The sequence below is a fragment of the Cryptotermes secundus genome, unplaced genomic scaffold (assembly GCF_002891405.2).
Source record: "Cryptotermes secundus unplaced genomic scaffold, Csec_1.0 scaffold633, whole genome shotgun sequence".
NCBI classification, from domain to species: Eukaryota; Metazoa; Arthropoda; class Insecta; order Blattodea; family Kalotermitidae; genus Cryptotermes; species Cryptotermes secundus.
This window is the reverse complement of record NW_019739220.1, coordinates 330,557-349,299: the sequence shown is the minus strand read 5'-3', so window position 1 is coordinate 349,299 and position 18,743 is coordinate 330,557. Positions and strand designations below refer to the sequence as shown.

General features: G+C 41.7%; 1 protein-coding gene across 8 annotated transcripts in view; it reads right to left on the bottom strand.

The window, feature by feature from the left end:
- LOC111871755 (secretin receptor) overlaps positions 1 to 18,743 on the bottom strand; it is a 126,794-nt gene that overhangs the window by 30,018 nt on the left and 78,033 nt on the right. For 7 of the 8 annotated variants that reach the window (XM_023865058.2, XM_033754393.1, XM_033754391.1 and 4 more), the window contains 2 exons: positions 5,028 to 5,130; positions 3,615 to 3,730 (listed from right to left, as the gene is read on the bottom strand). In XM_023865058.2, the coding sequence (XP_023720826.1) occupies positions 3,615 to 3,730; positions 5,028 to 5,130 (219 nt within the window). Of the gene's footprint in view, positions 1 to 3,614; positions 3,731 to 5,027; positions 5,131 to 5,820; positions 6,070 to 18,743 lie in introns of those variants that run through there. The other variant, XM_033754390.1, reaches the window with a different exon arrangement.

Sequence of the window (18,743 nt, the reverse complement as noted above, 5' to 3'; positions counted from 1 at the left end):
GCGTGCGACGGTTTTCATAATCTCATTCGTTTCAACTGTGCTCCTTTCTTTGCGTCATGTCGCAGATATCGTGTCTTGACTGTTACATGTCTTGACGCATGCCGGTGTGCGGCGTACCTAAGATGCCATCGATTTTACGAGGCATCCGTCATTTCATTTCAATACCGCGTCATAATGGTACCGTTTAAAAGATACTCTAAAGTGGCAATTATCTATGGTATATGAGGTTTGAAATTTCGTGTAGGAATTAAAATACACCTCGAGTAATTCTAAGTGCATCCAACAGCGAATTAAGACGACAGCAGGAAGTTCAACAATGACAACGATACCACCCAACTCCCCTTCCGTAGTGTTCTTAAAAAAAGTTTTTAGATGCAACAATTAGTACAGATGCAACAATAATCGCTGACTAATCTATATTCATCGAACATCACTGACCATTAGCACTACTTGGTACTGTCAGCCCCCAAGTGGATTCTAAAGGGTTCTGACGATGGCGTATAATACTCAGAATTACTGGGTTTTTGGACTTCGTCCATCATCCGGTAGTCTAGAAACTATAAAACACAGCGTTTCGGAAACTGGATCTATTTCCGTCCTCATGGGAGGGAGAGGAGGAAGACTTCTATTCAGTTGGGTCCCTTAGAAAGAGCTAAAGTCAGTCACTGCACCAGTGTGGACGAAAATAGAGCCAGTTTCCGAAATGTTGTGTTTTATAGTTTATAGACTACCGGATGATGGACGAAGTCCAAAAACCCAGCAGCTCTGAGCCCCATAAAATGCTTTAAACGCTGTCACACGTAACAGCATTCCTAACAAAGCAAATATACAGAAACACTTCCGAAATCTCCTTTGTCACTCTGTGTGTCCCACGAATAGTGTTACGGATATAAATGGTTTCCTTGTGGTTTAATCATACAATATAATTTTTCAGCATCGATTCTTAGACCCCTGCAATTGTAAGAGGCATCTTAGAAGCGAGGAAATGCGATATAAACAAACAAATAAACAAACAAACAAACAAAAACTCCGTGGCCTGTAGCCCGCAAGCGAACTATACCGATCGCCGCTTGGCGGCGATGTTAGTGCCTGCCTCTGTGGTCTAGTGGTCAGAGTTCCTGGCTACAGATCCAGAGGTCCCGGGTTCGATTCTTGGCGCTACCAAATTTTCTGAGTAGTGGGTCCGGAACGGGTTTCACTCAGCCTCGTGAGGATAATTGAGGAGCTATTTCAAGGAAATAGCGGCTCCGGTCTAGAAAACAGAGATTAACGGCCGTGGTGATCCGTTGCGCTGACCGCAAAAGTTGGAAATACGATATAAATGATCCGAAAAGGCCGATCCCTTTGGAACGTCTCTGAAGACAGTTTATGATTCAAAGGTCAGACAGATGGTTACATGAATGTGCGCATTTCGTGTTTACAATTTTAGTTATACAGACATCAGACAGCTCTTTCGCGCATTGCTTCGTATATTTAACTTCAGAATATACATGTTCTTCGCTCAGGATTGTCTTAAAATAAACTCTAACCGACAATGAATCCGCTTCTTTGTTATATGAGTATACAATAAGTAGCTTACAATTATAAGTATATTAAATTTATCTCTTACACGATGCAAACAATAGTATGGAACTTTACATATTTCAACTGACATATGAATGTTAGTGCACATAAGGGAATAAACACTGAATTATTCAGTACTCTTTGGATTTCAGCATTATGTAATTTCAATAATAAGAACGGTGATTATCTCGATATGCTTCAGACATCCATTTTCCCTGCCAACGGAGAGCTGTTTGGAGATGAGAGATTTTTACCTACAACAAGATGGTGCTCCATCTCACTACCATCCAGATGTCAGGGCGTACTTTGATGACAGTCTACCTGGACGATGATAATAGGTCGAAGAGGTACTATTGAGTACCCACCACGGTCGCCAGACCTAACACCTCTCGACTTCTACCTATGGGGAACCTTGAAGGATGGAGTTTATCGACAAAATCCAGCTACACTGAACGCGCTACGAGAAACCATCGAAGCGTCGTGTGCAGCCATCACACCGGACACACTGACAGCCGTAGTTCGCTCAGCAGTTCGGCGGCATCGACTCTATTTAGCCGCTGATGGTGGTCACTTCGAACACAGACAATGACTCACTCACTCACTCACTCACTCTCTCTCTCTCTCCGCGCAATAATTGTAACTACATGTCATTTTCCTCCAAAGATACTGACTATCAATGGGTGAGTACTTTTTTGGACCCCTCTGTATACCCATACAGGAATAAAACTGTAAATAAGGAAGACTGCTTAATGAAGTCGATTCTCCAGTTTTGGTAAATACCCTATAAAGGGTTTAATCACTGACATTGTAATTCAGTTATATGAAAAATAAATAAATTAACGTTCTATCTGTATAAAGTTTTCATGAGCAACAAGTGAGCATAAAATCTAATGGGTAATGAGATATTTAATTTCGCAAAGAAGGCATTTGCAAAATGTCTGCACTCCAAATCGATTAAATCTCTACACTCTTTGCTTGTTCTAGGTGTTTGCAGTTACAGACTGGCTCTGTGGTTTAGCGGTCAGAGTTCCCGACTACAGATCCAGAGCTCCGTGGTTCGATTCCCGGCGCTACCAGATTCTCTGAGAAGTAGTGGGTCTGGAACGGGGTCCACTCAGTCTCGTGAGGATAACTGAGGAGCTAGTTTGACGCATACTGTAATTACTAAACATCGTGTTTCAGTACATGGCATGCTCAGTCAGAGCGAATAACTAACATAACTATAGAAGTTTCCTGCCGACATTCTCCTCAGGCATTTCCAATCCGGTTCCCCATGCAAAACAAATGTTCACCTATATTCTATGCTGTCAGGCGTTGATTGGCTATAGCAATATTGTGCTGGATTTTGTCCATTGTCTGGGGTACATATGATATACACGACGTTTCGAGCGGCGGATTTACTGACACCTTCATGTGACTGGTTGTCATTACAATGACATAATTTTTTTTATGAAGAGTGCTAGATATTGAAATCGAACCACGGACCTTCTAAATACTAGACTAATGTATGGAATATATGCTGTTATGGTTTCTATTTTCTGGAATATAACGCCCTGTAATTCGGCGAAATTCAACTGATGTTTCGGAGGAACATACCGATTATATCTTCACGGTCGAAGAGTAAGACAAGCTGCTGAGCTTACTCCTTGCCTGACTTGCTCTTCGACCCTGAAGATCAAGGCGAAATATTCCTCCGAAAGGTCGGTTGACTTTCACCGAACTACATGACGCTATACAGTAGAAGTTAGCGCTGTGAGAGGCCGCGCCATAGCTCAAGCGGTCAGTCGCTGGCTTCCCACCGCGGCGGCCCGGGTTCGATCCCGGGTCTGATCAAATGTGATTTGTGGTTGACAAAGTGGCGCTGGGGCAGGTTTCCTCAGAGTACTTCGGTTTCCCCTGCCAATCTTCAATCCACCAATTGCTCCACAACCACCCTCACCTATCATCTGGGGCTGGTACAATAGGACAGAAGTGGCCGCAGTACAAGGGACTTAGTCCCACCCCACTAGCAATAAGAAAATAGTGTTGAGAGAATAATAATGTGGTGATACCTGGTGATCGAAGCCGGCGAAGTACTCGGCGCAGGGCTGCTCATGGTTCTTCCCCGCTGGAGTGGGGGGCCAGCACATGATCCCGTCCCACACTTGTGGACACAGCAGGCCGTAACCTGCATTCAGAGAGACAGGCACTGTGCACAGTATGGGCTCTAGCGCTCATCAGGCAACACAGCATTCGTCAGTTACCTACGCAGTCAGCTCAGCCACTCTTTCATTTCCTATTCAGCTTGATGCTCATGGAGTGCAGATGGAAGAGTGTTACTGACAGAGGTTTCCGACTGTGCAAATGGGTGGAATTTGACGAAGACGGATGAAATATTACACACAGGCATTAATATATTTTGATTGTAATTAAACATTTTCAGTAAAAGTTATTATGAACAGGAATTAGTATTTTGCATTATGAACCAATTTTTGCACCGCTTCAGAGAAATGTGATAGAACTGGATTCAAACTTCGTCTGACCTCCACATAGTTACCAGAAGACATAAGCTTAATTACCACTAAACCTGTCTCTCAAAAGGAGTAAATGCAGCCGGTAGGTTTGCCGGTGAGAGCTGAACTAGTGAACATCTTTTGGACTAACTTATTCGGCATCTCCCAACTAGACGCATGTTTCTGCGTACGCACTTTTACACGCGCGAGACAGTCCCCTACCCTGCGATCCGCTGACGAAAACTCGCCCAAAAGCCGATCTGCGAAATTTCCAGAAATTAACATCGCGTGAAAAGGCTCCTAAACATACAGATACATAATTCTCACCTATATAATGTGCTGCCATCTAATAACAATAATAGAAATTATCTGCACCTTATGTCACGGCTAATTTTGAACAGGGCTATTTAACCAGCCGTCGGATTTGGGGATGTTTTGTGAAATGGAAGGGAAAGCGAAGGACAAGCAAAACTTCACCAAAACTGGGGTTTTCCATTCGTCCAAGAACAACGTCTCTAGCTATTATTTACAAACGTATATTAGATTTGGACTGAAAGATTGGATACACAATATTTTCGTCGAGTCCTGACAGGCAAAATATTTCCTCGAAGAAGTAAAAAGTCGTCTCTAGAGGTCCCACTTCAGAGGTCACTATCCGGGTCCGACCTGGTACGTTAGAAACAAATGGCAGTTGGAATGCACATGAAACATGATGGCTCGGTTGCTTCATAGCTAGCCACAAATAATAGACTGGACTTAGCAGAAAAGTATTCGGTATGGCAGCTCCACGAGTAGCGAGTCTTTCTGGATGTACCGAGGGTCACTCTGGAAATATACGTGTATATTGGAATGGGATGTAAGGTATCCCCTGACTCCATTTCATGCAGTAGCTCAGTGCAAAGCTGGTACATAAATGTGCAAGAGAAGGTTCTCAGGAAAAGCGGTGACTTGTAATGGGCCTGTCTGGCTCACCTGTGGGCGTGGAAGAACTGCTTGAGATCCCACTTGAGCACACCTCCTCCTTTGCCTTCAGCCATTTATACTGTTCCTCAGGGCTCAGTACGTGAACACCTTCCTGGAGAAAAGAGATGCATAAACCCTTTAGAGAACTTTCCAACCTACTTCCTTTATCTCACAACAAATTTAGCCTCATTCTGGCATCATGTCTGAGTGATTCTGTCGCCCAAGAATCTTTAAAATATTACTCATTAGCATTACGAATAGCATGCTACAGGTTGGATTAGATACCACGACATCAACATTTTTTTTCCTGTGGCGCTACAGCCCCAATTTGGGCCTAGGCCTACCTACATCAAACTCTCCGTTTCACTTCGGTTTACTAGATCTTAAACATTCGGTAGGACTCCTTGGGCGGGTGATCAGCTCGTCGCAAGGCCTCTACCTGTACGCAAACACAGAAAAACGCACATACACAAACACTAAACATCCATGCCCTAAGTAGGGTTCGAACCCACGATCCCAGCTTCCGAGCGAGCGAAGACAGTACATGCCTTAGACCGCTCGGCTACCGTGACCGGCAAGACACCAACATACTCTCTACTTAAATACCATAAGCTTCATATAGTTGGCTAAAGGGCGGACTTCTGATGTGAGAATAATACTAGCACTATCTTGAAATTGTATTGTAATACGAGGGAGAGTCAGTAAATAGGTCAAAAGTGGATGTAAATCGTAAAACTGTGGAAAACATTCATATCTCGACATATCCTCCACGAACACTGATAAACTTTTCACGTCGCTTTACCAGTGAACCGAAGCCCGCAGCATAGAAGTCTTTCGACTGTTGTCTCAGCGACTTCCGCACCAGGTCCGGCATCATCTGCGACTCTCGAACGCTCTTGAGAGAATTTTTTCGACCCACGTGTGAACCGCTTCACGCGACAAACACTTCCCACCGTAACTAGGAAGCATTTCTTTGTGAATATCTTTTGCACTGATTCCTTTCGCCCATAAAAATCGCACAACATAACGCTGTTCTCTGGTAGTACAGTCCTCAAACATGGTCGTCATGTTTACTACTGAACCCAACCTCTGAACATGCTCATGCGCTTGCAGAGGTTGTATAGGTAGCGGTATTGGGCAGATACGACAGCATCATCTAAAAACGTCGCTAAAATAAACATTTCAATTCAGGCATGCATTTCACGAGGTGTTTCCATATTTTTGTTCATGCCCTGTATTTACTGACTCTTCCTCGTATATCCTTTAAAAATGTGGAACTTATAGGCCTATTAAAGCCACATCTTTTTAGATAAACGACGGAAGGTACGCAGGCTGAGTGTAATCTATAAATAGCGTTTTGCTGAGTAAGCTAAAATTTACCCTAGTTACTATAGGATTCTGACGATGGTGTATAACACACAGAGATATTGGGTTTTCGGACTTTATCCATCGTCCTGGTTTTAAGACAACTAAGAAAAACGAGACGTTTCGGAAACTGCATCTGTTTCTGTCCTCAGGTGAGGGAAAACACCTATTCTGTTGGGTCCCTTAGAAACAGCTAGCCTCAATCCAATTTATCTTAAAACCAGGACGATGGATAAAGTCCGAAAACCCAATCTCTCAAATTTTCCCTGTTCTTAATTACGTAATTACGCACTATGCTATAAAGGCACATGGAGAACGGTGGTGTATCTCCACAGTTTTTGACCTCGACCATAGATGGAAGTGAGTGGTCAGCTTCACACTCCCGCCTCTTTAGCCCCGAATATAGCGCTCCCTGTGCCCATTATATAAGAGGGTGGGTACCTCTCTGTTAGGTAGCGACACAAAACGAGCCTGAGGCGTATTCACGTACCGTGAATGTAACTATAAACTTTATACTAACTTAACATAACTACTTGCGTTTCTACCCTTGCCTGGACCTTAATTTTTAAAACAATTATACCGGAAAATATTTCAAACAAAAATTAAGAAGAAAAATAAGGTGCAGTTTCTTAACTCTGCCCACTCTTTCGAGAAATATTTCGGTTTGCGAGGTAATTCAAATGAAGTGAGTGAGAATGTCAGAATTGATACGCTGTGTGTACAATCTCAGATTGTCTGCAATGCAGCAATGATATGTTTAGTTAAGACATGACCAGATAACACTGTGAACTGAAGGTAGCAAGTGTTCCTCGAACTTATACTGCCTCTAATTTATTCGTGAGCTTCTTTTATCGTAAGTTCCATATATTTAAGTGTAGCCGCATTTTCGAAGGATCTATGCTGTATCTTTACGTCATTATAATTCTGTCCTGCATTCTGACGAGGAAGAAAACTGTATTTAGTTTTCTCTGCATTAAATTTTAGACGCACTTCCTTCCTAACTTGTAAAAGAAATTTGTTTAATTTTTTGTATGGCATTTGTGTTTTTGTGCAGTAGTTAACATCATCAATACAGAGCAGAGGCTGATGCGTCCCGTTCAATTTCAGTCCATTCTACATTCTTGGACCTTAATTACGTCTAGTAGTCTATGTACAAAGGAGTAACACAAAGGAAGGAATGAAAAACGAAAGAAAGACACGTCGTAAGAAATAAGGTCAGAAAAAGAAATGAATTGAAGAAGCGACAAACAAAAAAGTAGAACCAGATGAAAATTTTTAAAATTGAGAGATCATATGAACCAGAAAACTCCTGGTAAAATAATATCAATGACACAAATAAAGAGACCCTAGGCTGAAAATTTCTATTTATTGCGGTGGTGAACTATCTCTACAGATAAGATGTTTCAGGAGGAACTCATAAAGTGCAATTGCCCGTGGAACTGGTTTACAGCCCTCTTTCATTAACGTGTTGGACACAAGCGAGACAGAAGAAAGCCCGAATTATCGGCACAAAATTATGGTATNATTATTATTATTATTATTATTATTATTATTATTATTATTTTGTGTTTTTACATGAATTAAGTGATGCTATTAACTATTCCCAGTACATTCTTTTTGTTGATAGCATCAAAACTTACCGCGCCATCATCTGTCCTAAATAATGCAATCTACTAGTCTGGCATTAACTCTGTACAAGGTTGGTGCACTGCTAACTGAAACTCAGCCTTAATAAAACTAAAGTCACATGCTTGTCAAAGAAAGCTAAATACTGACCTATGAATATAAACTTAGTTAATACTCTCTTCCCACCGTGGCGGCCCGGGTTCGATGCCGGGTCTGGTCAAGTGGGATTTGTGGTGGACAAAGTGGCGCTGGGGCAGGTTTCCTCCGAGTACTTCGGTTTCCCCTGCCAATCTTCAATCCTCCAATTGCTCCACAATCACCCTCACCTATCATCTGGGGCTGGTACAATAGGCCAGAAGTGGCCGCAGTACAAGGGACTTAGTCCCACTCCACTAGCAATAAAAAATAGTTAATACTCTACAAATTATACCGACTCTGTTAAAGACCTGGGAATGTTTCTGGATTCTAAATTACTTTTCCATAATCATTTCAATTACATATTTTCTCAAGAATGCAGTCTTCTGAGATGTGGCAAACCGATTTCAATTCTTTGATTTTATTTCTTCGAGAGGCCATTGAAAAGTTGTTCCAATATTAAGATGAATGCCGTCTTCTGGGAAGTGGCGCCGAGTATATCCTATGTAAACAGACGTTTCGGAGGAACGTCGGTTTACATAATATCTACACAGCGCCACATCTCAGAAGACGACATTCTTCAAAGTCACCGCCGTAAAAACCTCAAATCTGATATGTATTTTCTCATTTTATTCAACTTTTGTGATTAATTCGCAGCGTAACTTTCACTCTCTCATCCAAACGGTACAGAGATGTATCATATTTTAAGCTAGTTAGATATGTTTGAATATGCCTCTTGGAATTCAATTCGTCTACTGATGTCAGCAAACATGAATGAACCCAGAATATATGAGCAGCCCTCTGTTTTATCATTTCCCCAAGCACATTAAAATTATGCTCGTGCTTTACATCAGTTAAAACTGAACACCATGCGTAAGAGGATATATCACCTTAATTAACTCTTCCATTTAGCGGCCTCCGTAGTCTAGGGGTAACGTTCCCACCTCTTGACTCAAGGCACGCGGGTCCAAACCCGGCGGAAGTCGTGGAATTTTTAAGGGCGGAAAAATTTAAGGAACAAGTCCTCCGGCAGGGACTTTAAGCCGTGGGTCCCGTGTCGTAGCTTTAGGGCACGTAAAAGAACCCCATGTCCCAAGGGGACCACTGAGCCAAATTCAGGACATTTCCCGCCCAACAGTAGTCTCTTTAATTAGAGTCAGTGAGCAGAGGAATATCCTACACGAAATAAGAAAAGGGAAGGCTAATTGGATTGGTCATGTTTTACGCAGAAACTGCCTTCTAAAAGAAGTTATTGAAGGAAAGATAGAGGGGCGGATAGAAGTGACAAGAAGACGAGGAAGAAGACGTAAGAAGATGCTGGATGACCTTGGGGACAGAAGAGGATACTGTCATTTGAAGGAGAAAGCTCTAGATCGCATTAAGTGGAGGAATTGTTTTGGAAGAGACTGTGGACCTGTCGTCTGACAGATTACTGATGATGATGAGTAGTCTCTAACGCCTCTGGTATATGGGGGGAGCATCGAGATACCGCTGAGCCAGTAGAGGCCGAACTCGCTGGCTGAGTTGGGACTGATGGCACGAACCAGTACCGGTAGGGAATAGAGACTGGTAGAATATCATAGGGGGACGCACAATGGACCAACAGTTGGTCTAAGTGCATGGGGAAACCCACCCTCTCCAATACAATACAACTCTTCCATTTTGAAATTAACCTCGGTTCTAAATTCTGGCCTTCACTTTTAGAAACTCTTGCTATCGTGTTCCTGCTCCGTATATCAGAGAAATTTCAAAATTCAATGTCTGCTCTTCTGTTAAAAATTGTCCTTCTGCTAGACGCGCTTTAGCTGCGGATATTTTCTGTAGGGGAGTTTACGTTTGGGAACCAAAACAACCTCTTCACCATATTGCAGCATGTAGACCCATCGCTAGGAAACGAGTTGACAAACACGTTTCCGTAGAGATTGATTCTTGGAAACCAACTCGTTACGGAACACATTTCCACGGATACGAGTGATAAACATTTCCTTGGATACCGATAATCTATATAAGAGGCCGTTCAGATCAGAATGAAGTGATCCGGTGTGGAGGCGGGATCGAATACCTCCACCGTAGCCCTGCGAATCGTAGGAGGCGACGAAAATGAAGTCTCGAATTTGAGACAGTAAAATATGATTGCGAGTCCCACAGGATTTGGACCCGAGAATGACGAGAATGACTGCGCTGGCGAGGACCAGCAGCAATTGCCAACGACAGACCCGTCCTCTCGTCAGACAGAGCGCCCCACATCAACAAATCCGCAACTGTCTGACAGTAATCAAAACCTGGTTGTAAGCCCCAGATGGGTGCTTTATTCCGAGACAGACTGGCCGGCTGACCGTCGGTGGTAACATAAAACACAAAACTCAGACATAGAGTCAGACTGAAGTGAGTCGTAGTTCAAGTCAGTCGTATCAGAATGGAGCGAGTACTAGGCAGTCATTTTTTGTGAGTCATTGTAAGTTACTGTGATTACGAGTCATTGTAAAGAACTAAACTAAACTAAATCATCCAAAACAAACCCCATTATTATTAGTCACGCAGGAATAAACACGTGACAATATTNTACCGACCGAGCGACCGCCGCTTGTCGGCGAAGTTAGTGCCAGCTAAATTTGAATTTAATTATTATTACTATCTGGGAAGATTTTCTGCTTCAGAATGTATTCTAACTGCGTTAAATCAGTAGTGTATAACAACCATCGCCGTGTAAGTGTTGACTTATGATAAATTATCAATACGTAATTTATAAGAGTGCCTGTAACCTCTCTTAAAGCCAGATTTCGCATGTCTTTCTGTAATAATTCATATAGTTATCGCTGCCAAAGTGAAAGTTAATGAACTTTTCGCACGGTCGTCAGTTTACAACGTACAGAAAAAGTGATATATATATAAGGAATTGTATATACACGTACTTAATATCTACTACCTACTTTCCTACATATAATTTCAGGACCGTACATTAAGTGGCTTTTTTTATTGCTAGTGGGGTGGGACTAAGTCCCTTGTACTGCGGCCACTTCTGGCCTATTGTACCAGCCCCAGATGATAGGTGAGGGTGATTGTGGAGCAATTGGTGGAATGAAGATTGGCAGGGGAAACCGAAGTACTCGGAGAAAACCTTCCCCAGCGCCACTTTGTCCACCACAAATCCCACTTGACCAGACCCGGGATCGAACCCGGGCCGCCGCGGTGGGAAGCCAGCGACTAACCGCTTGAGCTATGGCGCGGCCTTAAGTGGCTTTAGTGTACCTTCCGCCTGAGAATTTCTTGTGCCCGAAACAATGTTATCGCTGATAGTACGAAATTATGAAAATGATGTTAGGGTTCCCCCTTTAACAAAATTCTTACATTTCGTTCAGCCGTTCAGTTGATTCAAGAGTTGAAAGAAGGCATTCACAGACACTAACGCCAGCATGGTGACATGATAAAACTACGGTATTTCCTCAGTAAAGAAAGTTTGTTGAAAGCACTTCCTTAAAATGTGGTTAGCATGAACATGTAGATAGGGCCTAGTTATATATGTAGAGTTTCTAATGTGATCTATATCATACCAACAAAACGTGATGCATGGTAGAAATCGAAGGTTTCAAAATACTCCAACTAAACGAACACGTCGCAGGAGCTAGAAAAGGCGAAATTCGGATTTCAGGCATTTAGAGTGAGGAAAGAGAGAGACGGAGAATAACAAAGGAAATGCCACTTAAAGATAAACATATCAGCAGCCGAATTCAGATGTTGTGTTCGTTGTATTTCTCTCTGCAAGAGAATTAAATGAATACAAAATTGGAAGTTTGTGTTTCCGTCCACACTCAAGTTGTATTTCCATAGCTGCAGATAAGGAATTTGATGAACACTGTTGCTGTTAGAGAGATATGGGTGGGGCATGTAGCATACAAGGGGAAATCATAAACTCATATCAGATCTCATATCAGAAGCTCAAGCGAAGAAACGACTTGAGAAATTTGGACCCTGAATGACGGTACTTAAACGGTCTTAGAAAATAAATATTTGAAGGTACGTTTAGGACTGTCAAGTATGGAGATTTCTTGAGCATGTTAATCACTTCTGGGATCCAAAAAGACACATAATATTTTGACCAGCTCAGCAACCGTCACGTTTTCAAGTACGACCATCGCCAAAAAAGTAATCTGTGTCGAGGGAAAGTAATGCCGGAAGGTTTTGGGTGAATCTAATTTTGGTCTGTGCTTATGTTTAAAGTGAAAGTAAAATAGAACTGCAGCGATTTCATTCAACCGGTCATTCCTCGAAAATTGACATCTTTTTCTTGTAGCAAATATTCACTGCTGTATGACATTTGTCATAGTCGAACTGGCAAATAAATAAATAAATTCGTGGTGTCTTTATTAAGTATTTAATGATTTTCTGATATTATGTAAGATTTGAGGTTTTCACGGTGGTGACTCTGAAGAAAGCAGTCCACTGATATTAAGTTTCAAAACATACGGAGCCCCAATCACAAATATAAGAAATATACGAAGTTACAGAAGTCAGGATTGTGAAAAATCGCACGGAACTTCAAACACATTAAAACTGAGTTATTCTGATCTATTTCTTTTTCACGAAATTTCTGTCGACGGCACTTCAGAATCGTTCCCACACAATGGATAACTAAATTATGTTTACGTATTCCAGTTTCAGCATTAATCACAATTGCTGTGTGTACCTTAATACAATGGACTGTTTTATGTTCTAGTCCAATTATTCTCAACCACTGCGACCTTATCAATTCAAACACAATTTAACAACAGTTCGTAAAGTGTTGTGATGTAAGCGCAACACCAGAGGTTATCCACCCTGTGACGGCGTCATCGTCTCTAATTATCACCGTAAAGACGACGTCATTACAATAAAAACCGAAGTACCGACTGTTTCATTTTGGTCAACTACTGGCAATAGTTAATTTAAAAGATTAAAAGCGAGTAGTTTGTATAATTCTGCACAGAATTTTCTGAATAGCAGTTGTTCCATGCTGGTTTTTCGCTTGGCTTATTTTTCGTCTGAAGACGGAGGCGAAAGTTTCCTCCGAAACGTCGTTAACTTTCAGTGGACTACACGGAATTATATCCCAGACGATAGGACTCTTGAGTGGGCTTATTATCACGTTCGATAGAAATTACTAAGTCCTTATCTTTCCTATTTATTGCGACGTGTTCTGTCGTTCACTTGACTCTACATATACAAAGTGTCCGCATAAAAGGTATCCAAAATAAAATCATTATATCTCAGAAAGAATTTATTGTTCACATTAATTTGTTACACCATTACAAAGGGAAACTATCAAAGTCTTTCTTCGTATATAACTTTGTCAATTAATTTAAATGTGGGCTCCCTTGGTGGCACGACAAATATCCAGGCTTGAAACATATTTGATGTTACCGTAGCCACAGCGTCCCTTATGCGGGCTTTCAGGTGTGAAGGTCGTTGATCTTAACCTGGTAGACAATACTCCTCACGCAACCCCACTAGAAAAAATCTACTGCGGTTAAATCTGGCTACCTAGGAGGCGAAGCGATTGGTCCACCTCTGCCAATTTATATCTCAGCCATCTCTGTCCAGGTGATTCCTAACACGGTGGCAAAAATATGGCGGCGTATGCGCGTAAGCCGGGTATGAAAAAAATTGTGAGAGTTTTCATTTCTGATGACATAAACCGGATACTTGTATGACAATTTGTTTCCGAGATATACATTTTTTATTTTGGATATCATTCATCCGGACACCCTATTTTCTCATATGGATTCTGAAACCATCGTTTTGTTTTGATCCTAGGCGCTCTTGACGCGGGTAGAGTGACTTCTGGTTGAATACAATTTAACACTGTTGATCACTGAAATGATCCCGCTGGCTGCACGCATGACAATGGCTACTGGTTAGAAAGGATATGCTGGTGGGATAGAAGAAATCGGATAGTGTTCGCATTGCCCCATATAGCTAGTCCACATTGGTATTATTTCGCTTCAATAACACTGCTATGCCTTCTCGCCAATCGCAGTGGCCGCCCTATCTAAGCTGCGTACTGTCCTCGAGGGTTCGAAAACTTAGGTTCGGATCTTACTCGGAGCCTGGTTATACTCATATGTGCTCAGTTTTCTATAGTTGTTTGTCCTTTGGAAGCGGAGGTCTTGCGATGGACCTCGGCCATATCCAAGGAATCCTACAGAAATCTATGGGAATTCGTATTTTCGTGGGTTAAGTCGGAATTGGAACACTCCAGAAGTTTTACGAGGAATCCATAAAGAAGGACAGTAATTATACGCAGCTATGAGAAATGGCCCTATCAGATCATTAATATTGCTAGTAGTCGCAACTGATGGTACTCTTGGAGAATGTGTGGCTGGTAGATGCGTTATTTTGAATTCATAAGGTGGTTGCCCGCGCGATTTCTAGCGCCGTCGTACGTTGACTAGTTTCGGTCCCCAGTATGTGCTGAAGTCGCAGGCATAGACAAGATTCCTCATATTTCAAGTGCAGATGAAGTAAGTATTCCTTATTAACGCTGCTCGATGCTATTCCATGTCTCGATAATAATAATAAAAAAAAACAGAAAACTTTGCGTCAAACGGAGCCTGAAACGAAACTTGAAACGGAGTCGCTCCCTTGAATTCTGGATAATTTACTTACACAATTATGAATTCTCAGAACTTCCATTAGCGTAAATGGACCGTCACCGCTCATTGTCTCTTGCAATTCGACTTCTAGTGAATCAAAAATATTCAGAATTCGAAACCTGGAGGATTTTGCATTGGCCTTATGCATAACTCTCGGCAATGCCTCTGAATTACCTCACGGTGCGCCAGACGGACGGCAGCTCCAGCGTTTGGTCTCAGTCTTCCCATCTCTACCATCTTTAGTTACCTGGGACTTCTACTCAATAAATTTACCTGTACCTCCTTGCTCTTTACAAGGTTTCACTGGCGGATGTCTTCATTGGCCAAACCGTTCCCAGTTCCCCTTCAGTCTTCTAAGTACGTTTTCAGACTAAGGAATTATCTAGTGAAGGCGTCTTAAGACTTAGAGTATATTGATTTTCTTACTGAGCGCTGGCGGGGCTAGAATAAAAGTAGCTTGTAGTTTAGTGTCACGCAAACTGTCAAAAGTTGAAAAAGACTGCTCTTGGCAGCGTTTATCTTATTCTCTTGACTGGATTGTCCAGAAATGGAATCTGTAACTCTTGAGTAATCTGCTTTTAAGTTGTTTCTATTTTGGTCAGTAAAAGTCCTGAGGGCCGGTCACGGTAGCCGAGAGGTCTAAGGCATGTACTGTCCTCGCTCGCTTGGAAACCGGGATCGTGGGTTCGAATCCCACACAGGGCATGGATGTTTAGTTTGTGTGTGTGCGCGTTTTTCTGTGTTTGTGTACAGGTACAGGCCTTGCGACGAGCTGATCACCCGCCCAAGTAGTCCTACCGAATGTATAAGATCTAGAAAAACCGAAGAGAACGGAGATGTTCATGGAGGTAGGCCTAGGCCCACTGGGGCTGTAGTGCCAAGAAAAAAAAAGTCCTGATGTAGATTCAGGGTTTCAATTAAAGTCTTCAAAATTAAGTCAACCGTGAAAAACGTGTGAGGATTCTGAGTTTATCGACCAAGATAAAGTTCTGTCTTTGCGAAACCGAATCATCATCCATCACACTGCGATACTTGATTTCAATCCCCTGGCAAAACTTCAAGTGAATTAAAGTGAAAGTAATCGTTGGCTAGCATCAGGGTAATCACATGCTCATATTGAAAGTCTGAAATAATTCTCATTGACACTGGTTTCGGTAGCTACAAGTTATCCCAGTGCGCAGTACACCTCTGACAAAGCTTCAGCCAGATGGGATGCGCTATGGATACAAGGCACTCGCTAAAAAAAGAGGTCCAAACACGTGAAGTAGTCATTTTCTTCCCCTAATATACGTGTGATCAACTTTAGCGCCAACTTTGGCGGGTAGAGGGCGTGGCGTGGTCAGCGCAACGAATCCCAACGGACGTTAATTTCGGATTTATAGACTGGAGCCTCTACTTTTCCATTCAAGTAGCTCTTCAATTGTCTTCACGAGGCTGAGTGGACCCCGTTCCAGACCCACTACTTCTCAGAAAATCTGATAGCGCCGGGAGACGAAACCGGGACCTCTAGATCTGTAGTCAGGAACGCTAACCACTAGACCACAGTTCGCTTGCGGACTAAAGCCACGGAGTATGTTTGTTTTGTTTAATATGTACGTGTGACAGCGAGGAGGAAAGAGATTCTATTTGCAAATGAACGACACGGAGGGGATGCTGTGGTAATGAGGCTTTATTTTGAGCCCATACAATGCGTTTCTGTGCAGGACTGGCTTTGGGTTTCTGACTCAATCATGACGGGCAGTATCAGGTCCTTGACACCTGTCCGGGCAGATAAATTACCTCTGTGTCAAGTTGATGCACTTTTGTTTCGAGGGAGCTTGTTACTGCCTACCGTGATTTGTTTCATTAGCTCTTTTCATCAGCTTGGTTCGTTGTCTCTTTACTTGTCTTGCAGTTTATCTGTGTAGGTCCATCCTTACCCGCGTACCTTGGTAAGAGTAGTGGAATATGTGCTTTCCTTAATACACACAATAATTTAATTCTGACGGTAGAACAATCGAAATATATACGAATATATGTATATGTATATATATATATATATATATATATATATTACTGGTATGGAAGATGGCAAACCCATGTATATACTCGTACATAACACTACAAGAGATTCACATGAAACAGTTTACCATATTGTGAAGTTCAACTAACGAGCCCCTAACTTGGCACATTTTCGCTATCTAACAGCACATTCTCAGAAACTAATGCTGAATGAAGCCACATTACTTTAAAAAAATGTAAACACGTTAAAACGAACAGAGTGTCGATATATGATAAAAAGGTAAAGAGATCACTGTAAGAGACCGTGAAGGCCCATAGGGTTGTGAGACATTGAGGCTCCCACAATTCATAGACAGTCGGCTCACAGGTGGCGGTGAGGTTGTTAGCCCTACGCGCCGGCCGCCCTTTACCCAGAGAGACATTTTAACGATAATTAAATTTTAATAACTAATTATACAAATTCCATCGTCAACGCAACTACAATTCATTAATTTATATTCCACAACATAGTTCGACTCTATAGGGTCATCCTCAGATGTCGTCATTTACACTTTTTCATTATTGAATTGTAAAGCGTGTATTCATGTTTACAAACATATGCTTAAAATTACTACTGTATACATTTATATTCTAACTGCTAGATGTTGATTTAAATACAAGATATATATGAACTAAAAGTTAAAAATTAAAAATAAATGTTACTAATTTTTAAAACTATAATTTAAAAGCGTATAACTAAGTTAATAAATTACAGTTGAGTTTACGGTGAAATTTGTGTTATTAGTTAAACTCACTTCACGGTACTTATATTATTACCCAGTAGATACTCATCATCAGCATAGACCAATAGCTGATGTGTCCCATTTAATTTCAGTCCCACCTGGTTTCCCTGGAACTTCTTAATGGCATTTGCTAAAGCATGTCCTTGTTTTAGACCATTCTGGATACGAAATTTATCAGGCAATTGTTTACCTATACGGACTTTACTATACGTTTTGTTTAGACACATTTTAATCAGCCTAGTTTCATGGGTACGCCAAACTCTATCAGAATATTGTACAATACTTCCCTCCTAACTGAATCATAGGCTTTCTTGAAGTCTACAAATAGCTGATGTACTGTCTCATTGTACTCCCATTTTTTTCTCCAATATGTGACGAATGCAAAAGATCTGATCTGTAGTTGATCTCTTATGTCGAAACTCACACTGATGATCCCTAATTATTTTATCTATGTATGGACTTAACCTTGAGAGAAGAATATTGGATAAAATTTTGTATGAAGTTGATAGCAGTGGTATGCCTCGATAATTACTACAGTCAGTTGTATCACCCTTCTTGTGAACCGGTGGCCGTCTGATGGTCTGTAGGTTTGAAAAAAAATAAAGTAAAGTAAAGCTATCCCTGTAACAGGCCGTAGAGACCCATAGGGTTGTGAGATGTTGAGGTTCCCACATTTTCTAGACAATCGGCTCATAGATGGCGGTAAGGTTGCCAGCCTTACGCGCCGGGCGCGCTTTACTCCCCAGGAAAATTATTTAATTAATTCCTGGTACTCATTTCTGTTAAAGGCTGAGTCGAGCTCAGGTCCATAGTGCGGCTGGAAGGATTAGGTCAACTGAAAATATCCAATGACATCATCGAGACTTGAACCCGTGACCTTCCGGCTTGTAGCAAAGTCCCTCAACCAACTACGCTACCGCGTGCTGAAACAACTGGTAAATCGAGGAGTTACATCTTCTTGGATATAACGTCATGTAGTTCGCGCAAATAAACGGATGTTTTAGAGGAACATGTTGTTTCAGGTTTTTTTTTTCTACTTTCTTCATTCTCAATGTTATATTTTAGCGTCCTGTTGCACTGATTTAAGTCCATGATTTATTTTATCCGTCTTCTAGTGCATACATTCATCTATCCCCTCTTCTCACTCTCTCACTACATGTTTCGGCACAGATGTGCCATCTTCAGGT